This window comes from Salvia splendens, chromosome 1 (assembly GCF_004379255.2).
Source record: "Salvia splendens isolate huo1 chromosome 1, SspV2, whole genome shotgun sequence".
Taxonomy (NCBI): Eukaryota; Viridiplantae; Streptophyta; class Magnoliopsida; order Lamiales; family Lamiaceae; genus Salvia; species Salvia splendens.
Window position 1 is genome coordinate 43411314 of NC_056032.1, and position 21218 is coordinate 43432531.

Consider the following 21218-nt stretch of genomic DNA (forward strand, 5'->3'; position numbering starts at 1 on the left):
CCTCAACTCATCCACCATCTTCACCGAGCAATACAATGGCAACGGCCCGGCCATCGAGTTCACTGCCAACAAGCGCCAATACCACATGGGGTACTACTTGGCCGATGACATATACCCACGATGACCTGTTTTTGTGAAGACGATCAGCTGCCCAATTGGTGAGAAGAAGGTTTTATTTGCGCAAAAGCAGGAGGCGGCGCTGAAGGATGTCGAGCGGGCATTTGGTGTGCTCCAAGCATGGTGGGCAATTGTGAAAGGGCCGACTCGTCTCTGGTTCAACGAAGTCATCGCCGATGTCATGTATGCGTGCATAATCATGCACAACATGATAGTCGAGCATGAAGGTGGGACCATCACCGACTGGAACGATGATGAAGGTGCATCTAGCTCGTCCAGAACGACGACCGAGCCCCCCGCTAGAGGATTACCGACGGGCTTCAATAAGGTTCTATCTAGACAGGCCTCAATGCGCAACCAACAAGACCATGCCCAGCTCATGAACGACATGATTGAAGAAGTGTGGGCCCGTAACCGGTCCAGAGCCTTTGTCCTAGCGGCAAGGAGCTTAGACATTATTGCATGAGGTGCCGAGTTCGAGCCCTCTTGACATCAGTTGTAATTTCCTCATATCTATAGTATATGCGTTTATTTGTAATTTCCTCACTTATATAGGAGTTAATTTTATAAAAAAAGTGTGGGCACGTAACCGCCGTCGCTGAGTTTGCGTATTTTTTTAATTCGTATTGTAATGTATTAATTTTTATAAATGAAATGAAGTTTTTTCCCAATTTTTGTAGTTATTTAAATATTCAAATAAAAGATAATGCATAGGGCGTGCCTTAGAGCGCCACACTGCAGGTGGGAGGGTAGGAGGATAAAAATGATGACGTGGCGGTGCATAGGGCGCGCCTAAGGGCGCCCCGTTGCTAATGCTCTTAGCTAAGAGCGTGCTCGTTCTGGCACGTGCACAACAGCGAGCTCGTCACGGCACGAGCCCAGCTCTCCCCCAACTCTTGTGCTTGCTCTAATATTAAGAAATGTATTGTCATATTTTCATTTTATGATTTTTATAATAATCAAAACTTAATTTTCTTGTTAAATGCTTCCTCCGTCTCACTTTAGGAGTCTCATTTGAGTTCGACATGGAATTTAAGAAAAGTAAAGGAAAGCTAGTGAAAAAAAATAGTAAAATATAAATATTGCTTTTATATGGAGTATTAGTTTTATCATAAAATGTGAGTTAAAAAAATAGTGAAATATGATAGATGGAGCCTATTACCATTTATGAAATATTTCAAACAATATAGTTAAAAAAAGGTCATCCAAAAAGAGTTAATTGGGACTTCCAAAATGAGTGTTTTTCTTGTCCTTTTACTTTCCAAAGAGTAAGAAAATTGATTTCAAACAAGTGATATCAAAATCAGATTGAGATATTTGTTAGGTACTTATGTTATGTGACGGCAGTGTTATCTGATCTTTCACATCATAATTAATTTGTTGAAAAGATCCGAGTTAATCCCCACCATGTGCCATAGTTTTAATTAATTTTTATTCTGTGCATTCTTGAAATTTTTTTATTTATATATATTTTTACTCATTTCTAAAAATTTGTTAATTTTTATTTTTACTATTTTTATAATAAACCCCATATTTCACTAATTTACCCGCTCACATTTTATTAAAAACTAATATATAAAAGTATGATCCACATTTCACTAATTTTTTCAATCCATATTTTTTGAACCTACTTTCTATTACATTTATTACCCGTATCAGATTAAATAGTGATAAATTATAAGGAACATAGGGAATAGCTAAAAGTTCTTACTTAATATTTTATAGTACTTAGTATAACCTTTTTTTCTTTTTTTTTTGCTAGTTGTAATGTACGTAATTTGTACGAGTAATGGGGATTACTATTTACTAGTAGTAATAGTAGTACTAGTATAGTAAATACACTTTTTAATTAATAAAGAAAATAAGTAGTTCAACAAACAATGCATGCCATGGGCAAACGAAAACGCAAATATATCCAATATCGATGATAGGGGTATATCTGTAATTTAGATGTCCGTCAACTTCAATCCTACTGGCAAACATTGAACAAACCAGGCTGTTCACAGCTGTCATGCATATCTCCAACCCCACGGCTTAGGTTAGCAAACCACAGAGAGGAAGAAAGCGGCAACTGCACCATGTCGTTAAGTGTAAGCGTCAGTGCGCACTGCGCATCCTTATGGAACAACACTCTTCTTCCTCCATTGCACTAATCAACTAATTCCGCACACATTCTCCCTGGATTCATGGATCCCTGCCCTTTCGTCAGGTTGACGGTGGGGAGTTTAGCGCTCCAGTTCCCGGTCGCTGCCAAACCTGCTCGCGCCGCCGTCCACCCCTCCTCCTCGCCCTGTTACTGCACAATCAAGCTGAAAAACTTCCCCGTTCAGAGCGCCGTCGTGTCCTACATTCCGCCGGAGAACAGCACCTTCCCCGATGCCACCTCTCAGGCGCCGGCGGCGACGTTCCACCTCACGAAATCCGATCTCGACAGGCTTACGGGGAAATCCTCTCTGTTCTCCACGTCCAAGACGGCGCAGCTCAGTATCTCGGTCTACTCCGGCCGCCGCGGCGCCACGTGCGGAGTCAGCTCGGGGAGGCTGCTGGGGAGAATCGCCGTGCCTCTGGATTTGGTGGCGGCGGAATCGAAGGCGGCGGTGTTTCACAATGGCTGGATTAGTATGGGGAAGGAGACGAAGAAGTCGGCGCAGTTTCACCTCAACGTGCGGGCTGAGCCTGACCCGAGGTTCGTGTTCCAGTTTGACGGATCGCCTGAATGCAGCCCGCAGGTTTTCCAAATTCGCGGCAATATACGCCAGCCTGTTTTCACCTGCAAGTTCAGTTTACGCGCAGCTGACCGCAATCAACGCTCCAGGTGAATTAAATGTTGCCGAATTTAATTCGAATTGAATTTTCTTTGCCCTAATTTACCGGAATTTCATGTGATTTATTTTCATAATTTAGGGTTTTGAAATTCACGCTGTAGAAATTCTCCCAATTCACGCTTCCATCCGTAGAACCCTAATCTTTAGGATAAATTTACCAATGCTATAGTAATTAATTGATGGTTTAGAATGAATAGACGATTAACAGTAGATAATGACGTTTATTGATAGGTCATTGCCACTGGAGGCTAGTTACAGTGGCGCAAGAGGTTGGTTGAGCTCTTTCGGCAGTGAAAGAGAAAGACCTTGCAAAGAAAGAAAAGGATGGTCCATCACCATCCACGACCTCTCCGGTTCACAGGTCGCAGTCGCCTCAATGGTCACCCCATTCGTCGCCTCACCCGGCTCGGATCGGGTAAGCCGCTCCAACCCCGGATGCTGGCTCATCCTGCGCCCGGGGGACGGGACGTGGAAACCCTGGGGTCGTCTTGAGGCATGGCGCGAGCGTGGTTCAGCTGACGGCCTTGGCTACCGGTTCGAGCTGATTCCCGACTCGGCCGCCGCCGGCATCGTCCTAGCTGAGTCCAACCTCAGCTGCAGCAAGGGAGGGAAGTTCGTGATAGATTTGAACGGCAACTGCGTCGGGTCGAACGCCTCGACAACGCCGAGAAGCACCGCCACGTCGCCTGGCTGCAGCCCCCGGAGCAGCGGGGATTTTGGGTACGGGCTGTGGCCGTACTGCATGTACCGAGGGTTCGTGATGTCGGCCACGGTGCAAGGGGAGGGTGGCAGCGGGGCGCCGCTGATGGAGGTGGGCGTGCAGCAGGTGAACTGCACGGAGGATGCAGCGGCGTTCGTGGCGCTGTCGGCGGCGCTGGACTTGAGCATGGATGCTTGCAGGCTTTTCTCTCAGAAGCTGCGGAAGGAGCTGTGCCCTCCGCCGCCGCAAGATATACTGTTTTGACAGGAATTTGTTGAGTGTGGTAGGGAGAGGTTTAGGACTAACCAAGAAGAGTAGGAGAAATGTACAGAAGGGAAGCCCGCTGTGTTTTTTGTTTAGTGCGAGGCTTTTTCATTTTTTCACCATTCTTGTTGGTCATTTTTTACTTTTTTGTTCCTTCAAATTTGTATGACTCACTCATCATACTAGTATGATGTTTTGTTGCTTAGATTTATGATATTCATCATTGTTCAATGTTGCTTGTAGATTTTCAGCTGTTGTGCATTTGTTTTGCCCATCAGTTTTTGATTCACAAATTTGTGGGTTTTTCTATTGGGAAATTTAAACTCTTGTCACGGTGAACTTGAATCCGAGATCAAAATTCTCATGCATTAACCATTCTACCGTGAGTTGGCCTACTACTGCTACTAATTGTCCTATGCTCGTCAATAGTTGCCCTATTTGAAATCCCCACGAGTCCCCTGTTAATCATTAATTGTCCTATTTTGAATTGTTATTAATTTTAGTTTTTTGATACGTTACATATGCACATGCAATCGTATATAAAAAAATTCGAATCATTTTTATTCTTTACCTACTTGACCTCATTTTTAATACAAACATTTATATAAAATAATAAAAGTAAAAAACACCGCTCATGAGCCCGACTTTAGACAAAGCCAGCGACCAACATTGTCTTAGTGGAACAAGCCGCAAGAAATAGTTAGTGACCCGAGAAGAGTCGCCATTGTTGATGCTCTTATGTTATGTTAATTAGATAATCAATGCTTTTTTAGAATATTTTGATATACAAATGTCTTAGTGTTGACCTATATAATATATGTAATTGATATAATTGTCGGTCGTAAATTTAAGAAAGTTATCAACGGTTCGTATATATATATATATATATTAACTTTATTATTAATAATTCAAAATAGATTATTAAATTAACGATAATTATGATATAGACTATAGCTAAGTTTTCCTAATTATAAATGTCGTGACAATCGAGATTCACGGTTGTATTCTCCGAGTAATATTAAATTCCATTAGCGTATGATGATGATGATGGAAAGTGTAAACCATACGATGCAACGTGCACGTGATAGTTATTTTTAATACAGATAATCTCAAAAATCATACAATTAGTGGTATCCTATGTTGCCAATTGTTGAAAATTGGGACTATCTGTAATGCTTTAATAATTCGTTGGGACTTGAATTATTAAATCCCTATTATTATAAATCATCGATCATATCGTCCTTGCTTCAATTGACTCATAATATAATTAATTGAACTACATTTTTTCTTGTTCTGATGCAAAATTGCACTCATCATATATAACTTGTTGAAGAGTATACTTTGATTTGACGAATTCGAAACACCCTTATTAATTGAATTTAATTAGAATTGATTCACAGTTCAACTAAGTTTTTTATTTTTCTAAAATATTGTATCCCTAAAATATTTTTTACTAGCACAGTATTTGTTTAATTTAATGCTTATAAGATTTTGAACATTAAATATTCATTTTAATTTTCAATTCTTTAGTTAAAAAAGATGCTTTCTTTTAACTGGAAAATTCGGAAGAAACATTGAAAACGACGGCGGCGCAAGAGAGAGGGAGAGGAAATGAAGCTACTAGGGTGGTGGCTGATGCTTGTGGGCACCCTCCGATTAGCTTCGGTGTGGTTCGGATTCTTCGATATATGGGCTCTTCGCCTCGCCGTTTACTCCAAATCCACCAGTATGTTTGCTTCCCCATTCACTACTCATAATTTCCTCCGATGCACAATGTAATCCACCAAATCATCTATCTCTACATGGAAATTTATAGCGCCTACTACTGTTTTGTGTGCATTGGGATTTGATTTGATTAAAGTTGCTGCTTTGTTTATTTCTTATTTCTATTTGATAATAACCAAAATATCGATGCTCAATGCTCATGATTAAGAAGATTATGTTTATTTGTTCTTTCTTTATTATGCCCAGCTCGCGATTTCACTGTGATCAAATCTGTGTGAAATATATGATGTTTGCTATGTTTGATTCTCATTTGAGTATATTGTGTTTCTGAACAAGGTTTTAGTTATTTTATTTGCAAATATTATTATGCACAATTTCAGAGAGCAATATCTGGTTTTTGTGATTTCCTACCTCTTTAGACTTGACACCACAATTTGATTCCTGAAAATTAAACAGATGGAGAAAATAGTACTCCATTCCAATTGGAGATTTGGAATCCACACACATACTACTACTAGTATATGTTAAGATAATTGTCAATGAACTAATTCAAGATCTAGTCGAAGTCGAATAATAGAATATAGAATAGATCATGAAGTGATTCCTGTGGTACTGAGTTTATTTAAGTTTCGTGTTCCATCACCAACTGATTGGCTTTTGCGCCCACAAACGGTTTGTGACTACTTGTCTGTGTAGTGAAATAAGCAGGTTAGTTCTCCAAAACCATGACCAGCCTTATTGGCATGGTTTTATTTCCTTTGTGATTTAAGATTTCTTAGATTTCATTGGTTTTTTATCGAAATCAAGTTGCCTTTAACCATGCACATTATGCCATAGAGCAGTTAGGTTCAGAAATAATGAAAGGAAGATTGTATACTGACCTAAGGACTATGTGGATACTCGTATCTTTTCCTTATATTCTCTCTACAATTGTTGGCATTTGGGAGAAGATTGTGTAACTTCATTTTCCGAACAATTGTGTTTTGATTATCTCTTATAATAGCTTTGATCATCTTTTCTATGGCATTGTAGTGACTGAAGTTCATGGCCGCACTTTTGGTGTTTGGACATTGTTGACTTGCACTCTTTGCTATCTATGCGCTTTCAACCTTGATAACAAGCCTCTATATTTGGCCACGTTTCTATCCTTCATCTATGCGTTTGGCCATTTCCTGTCGGAGTATCTGATTTACCACACAATGGTTATTGGAAATCTGACAACTATTGGCATTTTTGCTGGTAATGCTCACCGCACTGTTAACTTAAAACCAAGATTTATTATGCCTGCCATTGCTCTTGTATTGTGTTTGTTTATATTAATTCTATTAATAAGAATTGGGAACATGCCTATCACACGGATCGCTATAAGAAAATATTGGATTTATTTATATAGGCAAAGCCGGAGGCACGATGGTTCAACTGTGATTAGGATATGAAATCGTGGCTGTTTTCAACGCTTGTTTCATTCTCTTTTGGAACTCAGACTACAGAATACCATTGCCTAGTCCGATTAATCTTATAGAGCGTTTATTGTACTATTTTATTAGTTAACAATAAGATATGTATGATTATGTGATGGAGGTTTCAGCATCATTAGAAGAGAACAATGGATATTCCAGTGTCATTTAATTGGTGGGGACCAAGATCATAGGCTTATTACATTCTCTTATATTTCAGGAACATCTATCATTTTGATGTTGTTGCAGTGGAATTCACACCAACCAGTCAAGGCTAAGCCTCAATGAGATAGAGAGCATTGATTCTTTGGATGCTTTGTGTTGGCAGATTAAAGGTAATCTAATTATTCTTTCACAACCATTACATACCATCTGTTGTGATAATTAAGTATCAGCCTATCTGTAACAATTTGCAAAGGATTTATGAAAAAACTCCATTTCAGAATTCCATGGTAAAATGATCTCAAATTAATGTGATGTACTATTATGAATTTGTAGTGTAGAGAGATTGTTTGAATACTAGTGGAATTTGATTTGATTTGAGTGATGGAATAAGATACTTTATGGTTGTTGAAACAGTGGGAATGATATTCTAGAATATCATAAATAGAAGTTTGAGATGCAATAGTAAAAAAGTTGCTTCGAAAGTTGGAATGCTCAAAGCTGAAGCAGCTCTTTTTCGATTCACCAAATCCAAATTATTCTTCTAGTTTTGTCAGTTGAGGAAATTTGGCTGCCACTACCATTCTTTCTAGTGTAAATGAAATCAGAAATATCACACAATATGTTTAGGGAGCGTTCGCTTTCTTGCAAATACCAAGATATGGGCCCAATTCTGGGTTAATTCTGCTGTTCACCTTTCTTGTTTAACTCTAGACGGGCCCAAGAAAAATCCATCGGCCCGCACTGTTGCTTTTAGAATTGCCCACAATTGAAAATCGACTGCAACGTGGTTTTCGATTCTGGACGCGGGGAGAAGGTCCAGAATTGGTAACAAGATTACGTTTTTACCCTCTGCATTTGACATCCACCTCCAAAAATCACGTTCCCCAAATTCTGCCTGAGCGCGAAATCCACCAAACCCTAGTTCATATGTTCTCGGCATTGCACAGCAAGACCCTTAATTGACTCAAGTCTCAACCATCTTCTTGTTTAGGTGAGTATCTGTAACCGATTATTAACAATACACTCCTTTTAAATACGGTTCTGAGTTAGCGATTCGTGTGTGTCGCGTTTGTTGGACGAAGAATATGGACTTCTTCGATGTGTGATTCTTAACGACTGAGTACATATTTGTTGGGTTTCGACTTCTGATTGTTTGTATTTCGTTTTATGTCTGAATCTACGACTTCAACTCGGCGTGGATGCGGTGTATTCGTGTGGTTGGTGTTCACACCCCGGTTTATTGGAGATAGCGTTTCGGACGGTGTTACTCTGTCGCAGAGGAGAAAGTTTCCTTCTTCATTCGAAAATTGGGGGTCTTTTACTCAGAAAAGTAAGTTGATGTTTTCCTAAGCCATTAATTTGTTTTGTGGTTGGTTGTTCTGGGTTGTGCGACATTTATGTGTATTCTATTGTTGATTCGTTCATATATTTGGCTGCATTGGTTAGCCACACATGCCATCTACATCTTCACTAGTTTAAAACCACCTTGTGTTGCCGACATTCACTTGTTTGTGTGGGAAATTAAGTTTCAAAGTTTGAGCCATTGCTAGGATGTCGAGCTCTACCACGAATGATGCACGCATCTACATGATGTTGGAAGACATGTTGTCCGTGTCCCGTAAGGAAACTAATGTGCTAATGACTCGGTTTCGGAACGCACGAACTGAACGGCGAAAGCGGCGAATACTAGAGTACGCCCGCAAATACAGTGTTCTAAACAAAATTCCAGATCAGATCAAACACCTGGACCGGCTCGTACATGTCACTGACACTACTTGCCTTGCTAACCTACGAATGGACCGCAACACGTTCGGAAAATTATGTCGTATTCTAACTGAACGCGGGGGGCTAAAGGTTGCTAAATGCTTGGGCGTTGAAGAACAAGTAGCAATATTCTTGGGTGTTCTTGCACACCATAACAAAAACAGAGCCCAACAACACTTATTTTGGAGGTCTGGGGCAACCGTTTCGTTCTATGTGAACAAAGTTCTAGGTGCGGTTCTTAGTCTACATGTTGACCTTCTAACTCCTCCGGTTCCTGTAGGCGACGACTTTACCGACCACCGATGGAAGTGGTTCAAGGTAATATTGTAACATCCTTGACTAAGATACACATTATTTACGGAGTATTCTTGTACATATATTTGTTCCTGAATATTATACGTATAGTCTCAAATTTGTTTACTAATTTAGTGGACATTTTGAATAAAATATAATAGAATATATGTCTATAGCCATCATTGCAAAATATTATTTAATAGATATAAATAGATAAGTTTAGGGTAAAGTGTATTGTTATGCATTGCTACGTGTATGTGTATAAGTTAAAAATGAAAATTTGGCAATCATATTCGGAAGGAGGGGTGGTAAATGATAGCTATTATAGAGAAAAGAAAATTGAGAGAACAATGGACAAAAATGAACTTCAGATTGTGAGAAAAACGAAAGGTGATCAACCTGTTCACCTTTATACGCCCACAGATAGGACCATTCACTATAAAATCAACAAATTATACTAATTACCACCTCTGTGTATATGATTCCATATGCTTTCGTCATGTTTATGATTGCTGCAGTATAATTTGGATTCAGGGTTGCCTAGGGGCTCTCGACGGCACACACATCAATGTGTTGGTTAGGTCCGCCGACAAACCAAGGTATCGAACGCGAAAAGGCCAGATTGCTACCAACACTTTGGCGGTGTGCAATCGCAATATGCAATTCGTGTACTTTTTACCGGGATGGGAGGGATCCGCCGGCGACTCGCGTGTACTACGTGATGCTGTCGCTAAACAAAATGGGTTTAAGGTCCCAGAAGGTTAGTTGTGAAAATCTTTACAACTTTCAAACAATTATTAAATTTATCTATATCTGGTTTGGTAATTGGTAGCTATGGTTATGTATTTTGTGCTCTTCTACAGGCTGTTATTACTTGTGTGATAATGCATATGCAAACAGCAACGGCTTCCTCACTCCGTATAAAGGGGTCCGATACCACCTTAAGGAGTGGGGGCCGGGGATGGCAGCTCCTCAAAACCCTAAAGAATTGTTCAACATGAGACACACTAAAGCAAGAAACGTTATTGAGCGTGCTTTTGCGGTGCTAAAAATGCGTTGGGGCATCCTTCGTTGCGCATCATTCTATCCAATCAAGACTCAAATTCGACTAATAATGGCATGCTTCCTCTTACACAACTTTATCAGACGTGAAATGGGAGTCGACCCTATTGAAGTTGAGTTGGATGAAACGAACCCTCCTGTTGCAGTGGCTGAAGACATTGGCGCCAACCCTTATGTAAACTGTGTTGAACCGACCGCTGAGTGGACGTCGTTCCGTGACAATTTGGCTTTAAATATGTGGAACAACCGCTAGTGGTGTTAGGTGTTGTGTAGTTGTTGTGAACCTGATGTCTATTTTAGTTCAAGATGACTGTACGACGCTGCACATATAACCTTGAAGTTGTGTGTGTGTTTTTGTGAGCAACGTGGTGAAACAATGACTCTGATTTTATTTTGCACACATTTGCTGCCTCTCAGTTGCTAATCTGTGCAGGCTGTATGGTTTATGACTTGATAAACCAAATTGCAGACTTTAAATCAAATTGCATGATCCTTTGGTGTGATCCAATTTTTATGTGGCCTCCACTAAGAATGGCCATGTTTTTTGTATTGTAATTATTGAAATGCAGGCTGTATGGTTTATGACTTGATAATCTGTGCGCAAAGCCTTGACTGTTGGATATAAATTGAAAGTTTTACACAAATAATTACAGCAACAAACTTCTAACACAAAATACACATATATAATATTCATATGGAAGCACACCCAAAAACGTTACGGGGTATATACGTAGTACAACGCATATGCCGCATAGCCCAGTACAAAATATAGCACACTACTTTTGACCACATTACACACCAAAAAAACGGTCACTAATACCCAGCCGCATTACACACCAAAAAAGCGGTCACTAATTTTCATAGTTGGCATTGTATGTACATAATCAAACCCAATCACTGCTCCAACCATCAATTGAAGTCGCGATGCTTGCTCAACAGCCTCTTTAGGTACCCCAATCGAGCATGAGCAGGCATGCCGATGAAGATTTCTAAGCGTTGCGATTTGTCACCTAGTATGTTGCATAGGTCATACCTTTCCTCAAGAGATAGGCCTTCAACGATCTCCAGTTTGTTGAATACCTCCTGTCGTGCCTTCCCCAAATCAAACTCGTATCCAATTTTCGAAGCCACCAAGTCGAGACGGGAGTTCGTGTCTGCATGCAGCTTAGCCATAAAATCCATCATCGCCTCGTCGCTACTCACAACTTTGTGCTTCTTTCCAGTGCCCTTGGTCGTCGTAGATGTCACTCTACCTTCATTGCCAGAACCATCGTCATGAAGATCAGTGTGGAGTGGGCCTCCATTGGCCTCAGAATCTAGAACATCATCTGTAGAGGGTGAGAAGTTGTTCTCATTGCACTCGCTCACAGTGGCTCGTTGTGGGCGCAATTCTGCAGCAGCTTTTTGAACTTCTTCAGCCGCACCTCCGCTAGCTCGATCCTTCCCAAAAATCATCTGCCAGGTTCCCCATAGCGGCCACGATTTGCTCCGCATGCCCCGTGCATTCTTATCAGCCTGCCAGTCATGGAAAAATAACTTGGTTAACATGTTAGACCACTCCCAAAATCTAAAACATAACTGTTTAGACACCAAATGCAAACAGACACCAAACCATGACTATATGCGCCCATTGCTCGTCATCACAATCGATCTTATGAGTACCATCGTGGTTGAATCCAACCCCAGTTCTTGCAAGGATGTTGCGGAGAATGCCATAACTTTTCTTCCAAGCAGAAATCCTGGAAGTTACATGTGGAGTTCCCTGGATGTCAGTATTTGGGAATTCAATGCGGATACTGTCCTCAATTTTTTGCAGATAGCCCGCACGAAAGCCGTTGTCTGATTTCCAGCCACCGGCAACAAGTTCAACCAAACAGCTAGCCAAAATCTCCTCTTCACGTGGTGTCCACATTCGGCGCGAACGATCTCCTTTACGAAACTTCTGTCGCGGTGTGGCAGTAGCTCCTACACAAGGAAAACAGAATAGAGGTGAGCAGTAGTGAAGCCTAAACATTGGCGTATGTGAAGCAATACAAACAAACCATCGCTGGTAGTCCCAATTCCTTGCAAGGTAGATGGTGGCTTTAGGTTCGACATAACCTATGAACACATCAAATACAAACAAACATTTCAGCATACGAGAACGGAGCAACCATTGGGAATCCTCCTTGGTGTATGAGTAGGCATGCCGATAATGTAGACAACCCAAATTTAACAACAGACAACTGAAATAGAAATTCAAGACCAATAGCCTCCACAACCAACAATACCCAACCAAAAACACACAAGACAATCCAAAATTATCTGCAATTGCACACATTGGACACCATCAATCAAATCCGTACTTCGCATGATCAAGTAAAAACGGATAACTCAAAAAAAATTCACAACCCTGTTTCAGATAGATGAATGAACCCTACTGTTGACACAGAGTAATACAAACGAACCCACCAAATGAAAAATAGAGAGGTAAATAGAAGTTTAGATATTACCTGCCACCCAATTGAAATGCTGTAGAGAAAAAAGGTAGAGTGGATTTCCTGAAGAAAGAAGTGCAGTCGCCCCCAATTTGTAGCGGCAAAAATCTGAAAATTTTCCAAATGTAGGCGCCTAATTTTTGGTTTTGGCGCGTTCTGCTGATTTTGGGGAAATTTAACAAGGGTATTTAAGTCATGACACAATATTTTTCACAAAATTTGCATTTTATATACTTCACAAGCCTATCAGCAATAAAGAAAGGCGAACACTATTTTACAGCCGCAATTATGTGGGCCCTACACTCCCATTTCTGATCTATATATATTTCCTTGCATTTCTGATCTAAAGAAAGCGAACTCTCCCTTAATAGTAGTAGTATTATTATCATGAAATTCAAGATTTATTGGCTGGAAATCGACAGCTTCCAGTTCCACAAAATTCTAGTGGTTTGTCATTCTATCCATCTTTTTTTGTTTGGTCGATTATACGATTTCATAATAATTTTGTAAGTAGTAGTACTAGTAGTATACAAGATTGTGGTTTTTATAATTTGAAAATTTCAAATACTTTAATATTACAATTATTTTTTTAACAATAAAAAAATTATGCGGCTACATTATTAGTTATTACTATCCAAACAAGGCTTTTTTAATAGATAAATCTAACATACTTTAACTTCTAATTTTGAATAATACTCCACCATATATCCTTTCAAACTATATGGAGTATTATTTATTAAAATATATGTCAATATGCATTTATTATTGTCATGTTAATGAGGCACATGTAAAAAAGAGAGATTTTTCTGGTTTTTTGAATTGATATGATCAAAATCTAGCAATATATGAAAGGCAGTACCATACTGAAATCTACAGTGCCCTGTTGTCGTAATTAACTTCTTTTCTACGTTGGAATTATCTAAATCATGTCACTTCACTTTCTTTTTTTCTTTATTTATTTATTTATATATTTTTATTTTTATTCCTGGTGTGTGAAAATTTGGTCTTACCGTACTTCCATTCACACAACTCAACAAAACTAAAAATACAAAAAACACTAAGACAGTACTCTATCTATTACTCAATATACTCTACAAATTAATTTTATGAAGTAGATATCAATATTTATGTCTGAAAAAATTAGACCTTATTAACATGCTATTTGAATAGTATGAAAATTAATTTAGAGACTCAAAGTTGTGCTACGTATAATCTCAACTGTATTAATTTCAACATAGAATGAAGTAGTACTACTAACAATTTGAGGAAATAAAAAAAAATCTAAGGGTTGAAAATGAAATTCCCACATTTACACTTCCAACACATGGGCTTGTAAGCAGAGACATCATCTCCTCTCGAATATTCAGCTCTATTTCTTGGCATTTTCCCATATTTGATAGCTGCTCCTATTGGAACTTCAACTGCTTCACAATGCCCACACTTCCCACATCTCTCTTTACATTTTGGTGGCCTTGATCCTATCACAGACCTCATTTCTTCCCTTATTTCCTCATCTTTCATCTACATTTATTTATTTGTCAGGAAAATATATATATTAATTTATTTAACATATATTGTCTATTTGTACGTGTGTGTGTGTGTGTGTGTAAATCTTACCAGGTGGGCATTGGGAAGCTGTCTGCCTGATCAAACATGCAGAGAGAAGAGAGAGGTGTCAATTGTCATTATGATAAAAAATTATAAATTCATGTTAATAGTACTAGTAATAATATACCTTGAGTGATGAAGATGAAGAGAAATGCAAGAACGATGAGATAGGTGTGTAGAATAATGGCCATTGTTATAGAGAGAATTAAGCAGCAGGCATGACTCGTTTCGAGAAGAAGGTAGCAATGATTGAATTTGAAGTTACAAGAAGGAAAAAGGTGGGATTCGAAGAAAAAGGAACTTGATAAAAGGGTTGAAAAAGGGATAGACGTTTCTTGATTTTTGTCCCTCGTTTGCTGTGATGAGATGAGAAATGGAAACAATGCTTTATATTGGGAGCCTTTTTTATTTTATTTTTATTTTTATGTGGAATTACTATATACTCCCTCCGTCTTGCAAAATATTTGTCCAAGTTTGATTCGATACGAGTTTTAAAAATTGTGAAGAAAAGTGATTGGAAAAAGTTAGTGAATTGTAGGTCTCACATTTATATATTAGTTTTATAACAACATGTGAGTGTAATAAATTAGTGAAAAGAGGGTCCATTTATCAAAAATAGGAAAATGGCAAAGTGGATAATATTTCGCAGACGAACTAAAATGTCAGAACTGAACAACATTTTACGAAAAAGGGAATAAATAATATGATTTTTTTAAGGAAATAAGGAATTATATAGTCATTGTGCTTGGGTTGTTTTGGGGATGTAGATAGGTTCTAGAGTTCATGTTACAAAAACTTGGGCCTTCATGTGTGAGCTTGATAAGTCCATATTAGGAATGTCTGACTTCATTCTCGTTTTATACTTTTTTTTTCTGTTTTTTTAACATAGGATGTTTTTTTAAATGAAATATGTTTTTTTTATAATTGTTTTTGTGTTGAATTTAGTTTTATATACTATTTTATTTCAATTTATTTGATACCAACAATTAAAAATAAAATAAACATATAATAATGATGTGAAAATGAGATGATGGAATAAGCCTTGAGATAGGCCCTTTTATTGCAGGGAGATAGGCCCCATGGGTAAAATGCTAACGTGGAAATAAGAAAAAAAAAGACAGGCCCTTGAGATGGGCCTATCCATTGTGAGTGCTCCTAGATGTCATATATAGATAGAGATATACATATAGGTGTAGTCTGCATTTGTAGTACTACTCCCTAGGTCTCAAGGTAGTTGAGTCATTTCTTTTTCGCACTCATTTTGTGAAAATGATAATAAATATTTAAAGAGGTGAGAGAATAAAGCAAGATAGAATAATATATTACTACTACATGAAACTCTTCTCTACAATATTCTCTTTCTATATTATATTATCTCCATTCTAGATATTTATTACTATTATTTTTTGCAAAACGAGGGCAAAATAGAAACAACTCAACCACCTTGGAACATGGAGTATGCAGGTAGGGGCAATGCTCTTGAGTCCTTGACCTCCATGTTTTCTCTCCAAATCCAAGCCATTTTTCGGATAAAGAAGTATAAAAAAATTGAAAATACCATCTTACATAGTACTGTAATGCTCAAAATGCAATTTCCTTTGGAACAAGAACAGAATAATTAGACCCAAAAAAAATGACGGAAATTCAGAATTTTCAAATACAATTCCAAAGCTCTTAAAGCAAATCCTTTGAAAAAATTTTACACTCTTTTATGGATATATTTTTTTACATGTCGTAATAACTAGTAAATAAACTATCTATCTATATGTAGATGTGCTCAGTAATGAATTAATTTGATCATCACATTACAAATTACCTTTTCAACAACATTAACACTTGCTACAATTGGAAGTTGTCGATCATATGTTGTATCACATTGGTTCCATGAGAGTTGATGCAGTAAGTTTTAACCTACACAGTGAAATCACGATTATTTCAGTAGCTTAGGTTCCTCGTCGGTTCAAGAAACAATATATGTGACGCGATCACATGATAGAGTTCAATTACTTGCCAGAATCGTGGTGTGAGCGAGAGGCCCTTGTATACTTGTACTGAAATCAACGTCAATTCGCTCCCAGCTGAGTCTCGTTAGCCCTTGGATCATCACCTCTATAATTTATAGAAAGAAAAAAGAGTATATGAATTTAACTTTCAATAATGAGCTTAAAAAGAAGATGAAATGTGATGCGATTGGCAAAGCTGTATATAGTGAATGAGAAAAACCTTCCATTTCACTTATCCTCCTTCTAGAGACCTTGGCTTCACGAATGTCGCCGGATTTTGATGTGTCTTCGGCAAATATGTATCTGTACTTGGCAATTTTGACAAGATTCCGGCGCTGAGGGAAAGAGCAGGTTGTGAAATGTAATTATGTATGGTGTGTATTCCGAGGAACGGTAACAAAATCCTTACCTTTGGGAGCTCACTGTGACGGCGTATTGATGATGAGCTCCAACCAACTATATCTAGGAAAAACATGTCAAGGGTGAAACTGAATCTGAGAAAATTGATACTTGTTGATGCTCCATTATCCATTGAAACTCGGAGCTAATTAAAGAGATAGTGATGGTTAAAACTTAAGAGTAAGATGAGGATACGATCAAAGCTGGTGTTTGCATAGGCCACACGCCTCGTGAACGACTCCAATGCAGATCTGGAACAAGATTTAGAGTCATATGTTTCAGTAGTTATGCGTCAACTCAACACTAAGAAGAACGGGCGACTCACATGAACTTAAGATCATCAGAATCATCAACCATCTGAAGCAGAAGTGGAGGTTTCCCATTGTCGTTATCCCTCAAGAATAAGTGCTTCCCTGTCCTTCGCAGTACACCTGAAGTATGCATTGCTGCTTTCTCCAAGCTGGTAAAACCGCAGAGCACAGGGATCTGTAACAAGATCATCATCAAACCCCAGAAATAACTAAAATGGACGAGAACCCTACCACAGAAAAGGAAATTATTCGAGCATGCGTAGAAGCAACAAGTTTCTTCGCCCCTATAAGAACCAAACTTTAGGGATCAAGAAAGACGCAAACATGGTCATTGACAGGAATGTTCTTATGCACGAAAAGCTATATGGACGATCAAATGATCAAGTGAAAGTCATGTGATATTTATCAGAATTCCTCGTTAACAAAGGATAGATCTAATCATGAGATGCATAATGTCAGATCATGCATATATCGAGTGCATGTTTTAAAAGCAATCCTGCAAACCTATGAGGCCAACTGATGCATAAGACTGTTGAAACACATTGTCCTCGAATATTGCAATGAATCCATTCTGACAGGTAAGAAGAAGCACATCTAATGAGGAGAACCTGTCTGTGACCTCTAGCACCAAGATGAGGCGTGGCAGAGGTAATGAAATTTATAGGTTGAAGTCCAGCTATTTTCCCTCTCGTTTTCTCTTCTAAAGGGGATGTGCTAAGCTCTTCTTCTCCATGTTCGCCATTTTCCTCAGATTCTTTTCTTGTCAAATCTTGTTGATAAAGCACCGCAATAGCATACCTTGCTACCAAGCCACCAAGGGAGTGACCCACAAAAGAAATCTTCTCAAGATTTGAATGACGACCGACAACAGAAACCACCTGGAGATTCAATCACTAAAAATGAAGCTTTAAGCTGTATTTCTACAAGAACTAAGTCGATCATGTATTGATGATTCGTGAGGAGATTACGATATACTCCCTCCGTCCCATAAAAATATGTGCACTTTCCATTTTCTTCCGTCCCATAAAAATATGGGCATTTCCATTTATGGAGTACAACTTTTACCACCATTAATCCCACTATCCATTAACACTACTTTGACTACCCTTCCCCTCATCTCTCTTACTTTACCAATTTTGTCTTAATTCGCGTGCCATATTATATGCCCATATTTTTATGGGATGGAGGGAGTATAAGAAAGAAGTCTGTCTTAGGTCATGAACTTACCTCATCAGCTAATCTCTTCCCCATAATGTCAACTCCATCCAGTGTCAACATTGAAGAATTGGCTTCACTGCCTGGATGCAGCAACATGATTAGTTGGAAACAATTCTAATTACGTTTAAAGCTTTTGGCTTCATTTATTTACATTCTAGCCATGACAACATAATAAAGTTTCATTGGAAAAAATAAAATAAAGACATAATAGCTTCAGAATTGTGGTGGATGTAGGTTAATCTTGTAAACCATTCTGCAATTCTCATGAGATTTAAGATGTATGTTGCTCGAGTAATAGAGTTGAACATGGAGTACGTTACTAGAGAGAGTACTCAGACTAACATGCACTGACATTTGTGATTCTATTTGCAGGTATAACATCTGGAGGAGTTTTAAAGTACTATCCAAGAAGGGAAGATTTCCATCTAAAAGAAGAAAAAGTGCACATTTCTTTTGCTTCACATATTGTATCAACACATAACTTAGCACCACAGATGAGATCATGAGACCAATGAACTCTTCCGAGTCGACATTGCTTGCCCAAATCTTGCATCAACTCAAATAGTTATTCATAACAAAGAAATCTCATAAGTCAGATGGTATGTATCATTGAGGCATTCTTAACTTGAGATAAATAAAGACGCACATATTCATTAAGACTTGGAAACTAAACTACAACAGAACTTGTTAAACAATTGGCAATAACATAGTACTATAATCCAAAGAAAAGGTGACATAAGACAGCACCAAACTCACAATGCACTACAACTTCACTAGGATACGCCTTCACAAAATGCTTCGCCGCATATCTCCAGTCTTGAGCACTGCACAAATTTGAAACAATAAACATGTTACATTTGCTAATGAATCCCAATTCTTAAGCATAAACAAACACCTACGCTGACATAACAAAGCAAAGCAAAACCGTCATTTCATCAAACACTTTAACTACAACTGACTAAACATTTATTCAAGCAACACCAAACCTTCCAATAATTCCATTAACCATAACAATCAGATGCGCCGCCGACTGATCCTTCGCATTAGAGACTTCCAAACCTCCGGCATCCGGCTTCTCCGCAACCACAACGTCTTCATCGTCATCGTCATCGTCGTCGTCTAATCTGGCACACGGAAATCTCGGGATCCAGGAGTGCCTTTTCTTCTTCGGCTTCGTTTTATTATTCCGATTGCTGCTCAGCTCATCTTTTCCCTCCGAATCCATTTCAAATTTCTTAATTTTTGGCTCTCCGGCAGCCTCCGCGCCTCTGTTCTCCATCGCTGAGCACACACACTGTGTTTTATGCAAACTTTGCTTATAATTGTTTGGATCAGTAGCAACGGTAGTATGCCTGAAATCCTTCAGACTTAACTACTGTGCTTGATATTCTAGAAGAGCAACAACAATCAAGTGTATTCTCATCATCTGATGATGTTTCTGTTTGGGAAATTTGGAAGAAAGTCAAGGCAAAGGTGGTTTGTACTCTTCTGCAATCATCTCTATGTTTTGTCTTTGAATAGTAGTATTATGAATTTTCATTGTTTGGATTATGATAGAGAATTGACAAATCTCTGCATTTTTTTACCAGATTTTGAGTTACTATCATTTTTAAACTCAGTTCCATATAGCTCGAACTTTTCATTTTAGATTGTTAATATTTTTAATATAATTAAATTAATAATGAAAGATTAATTAATACACTGATTCTTAGTTAAAATATAAATAATGTAAATAATTTGGACGAACTGAAATTAAAAAAGTGCGAATAATATGGGACAATAGAGCATAATGTTGAATTTAAAACATTGAGTAGAACCACTGTTATTTTATTGTATTTATATAGTATGCACTATCAATTAAAGCACAATATTACATAAGGTGCACCTCATTTTCTTGTTTAACAAAAAAATATATAAATAAGTATAAATTTTTATTTACTCATACGTCATTTCATCTCTACTTATCTGATTTATTTCTCTATATTATTCTTTCTAAATTTAATTCATTAAATATTGGTTTTCTTGATTCGTGCTAAATAATAATCTGGATTAACTTGAAATGAAAAAAAAAATGCAGTACTGATTAACCGGTAATATCTTGAATAAAATCAGATTGCAATTTTCACCAAATAACTGAAATAATAAAAACAAAAAGTAGTAAAATTGCAAAAGATGGGCCAAGCGGAAATGGGCCACGATTGAGGAAATTCAAAGTGGAAATTTTCCGTATTAATGAATTGATTTTTTTTATCGGTTTTTCTCCATCTATTTATTGAAAAATAAATTATAAAAAAAAGTTTCTTTTAATGCTGATTTTCATCAGAGTATTTTCAAACAACTCATCTACGCGTCATGCAATGTATCTAGGTCGCAAAACAAATGATTAAGAGTGTGATTTAATACAAATATACTACTATGATTTAATTTGGATACGTGCACTATATCGAACTTATCATGAAATTGATTAAGCTCACACTTTTTTTGGCATTTGATCCTAGATTTATTTTTGTTTTCATAAAATACATACACCCATATATAATTAATAACTAAGGTGAAAGAAAGTGTTGTGCTTTATAGAAAAATGATCAAAACAAAAATGCATCTTAATATTGAAATGCAGTCTAAATCGTGGCCATAAGATTATACGATCTGAAGGTCAATAATTAGCCAAAAACAGGAATTAATTAGTTTTAGGTCATTTTATAAAATCCTAATTTGATGTTATTTTCAGATCATTTTAAGTCATTTTATAAAATCCGGGTTTGATATCATTTTAGGTCATCCTGTATTAAAATGACCTAAGAATAAACTAAGAATAACCTAAAAATA

The 21218-nt window shown here is 37.8% G+C and overlaps 6 protein-coding genes across 8 annotated transcripts; 3 read left to right on the top strand and 3 right to left on the bottom strand.

Annotated features, from left to right (window-relative positions):
• The first annotated feature begins 2065 nt into the window (after positions 1–2065).
• LOC121753966 lies at positions 2066–4137 on the top strand. The gene is made up of 2 exons (XM_042149281.1): positions 2066–2932; positions 3174–4137. Exons 1-2 carry the CDS (start codon positions 2304–2306, stop codon positions 3904–3906), a joined length of 1362 nt encoding a protein of 453 aa, XP_042005215.1. The 5' UTR covers positions 2066–2303; the 3' UTR covers positions 3907–4137.
• Positions 4138–5507: 1370 nt separating this feature from the next.
• LOC121753976 lies at positions 5508–10773 on the top strand. Of its 2 annotated transcripts, none has more exons than XM_042149291.1 (6): positions 5508–5632; positions 7309–7423; positions 8504–8583; positions 8804–9335; positions 9846–10071; positions 10175–10773. In XM_042149291.1, exons 2-6 carry the CDS (start codon positions 7400–7402, stop codon positions 10624–10626), a joined length of 1314 nt encoding a protein of 437 aa, XP_042005225.1. In that variant the 5' UTR covers positions 5508–5632; positions 7309–7399; the 3' UTR covers positions 10627–10773. The 2 variants fall into 2 exon arrangements, with proteins under 2 accessions (XP_042005225.1, XP_042005234.1); XM_042149300.1 differs by having other exon boundaries at positions 5511–5632; positions 7309–8244.
• LOC121792316 (ergosterol biosynthetic protein 28-like) lies at positions 5518–7376 on the top strand. Its single transcript, XM_042190216.1, has 3 exons — positions 5518–5632; positions 6664–6887; positions 7338–7376. The coding sequence occupies exons 1-3, from the start codon at positions 5518–5520 to the stop codon at positions 7374–7376; spliced, it is 378 nt and encodes a 125-aa protein (XP_042046150.1).
• A 264-nt stretch (positions 10774–11037) lies between the features above and the next one.
• Positions 11038–12976, bottom strand: LOC121753990. The gene is made up of 4 exons (XM_042149311.1): positions 12866–12976; positions 12416–12473; positions 11986–12338; positions 11038–11888 (listed from the first exon to the last, which is right to left on the bottom strand). The coding sequence occupies exons 2-4, from the start codon at positions 12468–12470 to the stop codon at positions 11283–11285; spliced, it is 1014 nt and encodes a 337-aa protein (XP_042005245.1). The 5' UTR covers positions 12471–12473; positions 12866–12976; the 3' UTR covers positions 11038–11282.
• A 1155-nt stretch (positions 12977–14131) lies between these two features.
• LOC121805421 (EPIDERMAL PATTERNING FACTOR-like protein 2) lies at positions 14132–14787 on the bottom strand. Its single transcript, XM_042205267.1, has 3 exons — positions 14586–14787; positions 14468–14493; positions 14132–14371 (listed from the first exon to the last, which is right to left on the bottom strand). Exons 1-3 carry the CDS (start codon positions 14647–14649, stop codon positions 14132–14134), a joined length of 330 nt encoding a protein of 109 aa, XP_042061201.1. The 5' UTR covers positions 14650–14787.
• A 1321-nt stretch (positions 14788–16108) lies between these two features.
• LOC121801085 (putative lipase ROG1) lies at positions 16109–19942 on the bottom strand. 2 transcript variants are annotated; one of them, XM_042200555.1, is made up of 10 exons: positions 19376–19942; positions 19146–19213; positions 18399–18469; positions 17780–18049; positions 17186–17346; positions 17056–17111; positions 16871–16923; positions 16682–16796; positions 16466–16567; positions 16109–16369 (listed from the first exon to the last, which is right to left on the bottom strand). In XM_042200555.1, the coding sequence occupies exons 1-10, from the start codon at positions 19666–19668 to the stop codon at positions 16365–16367; spliced, it is 1194 nt and encodes a 397-aa protein (XP_042056489.1). In that variant the 5' UTR covers positions 19669–19942; the 3' UTR covers positions 16109–16364. The 2 variants fall into 2 exon arrangements, with proteins under 2 accessions (XP_042056489.1, XP_042056481.1); XM_042200547.1 differs by having other exon boundaries at positions 16470–16567; positions 19376–19941.
• Between the last annotated feature and the right edge of the window lie 1276 nt (positions 19943–21218).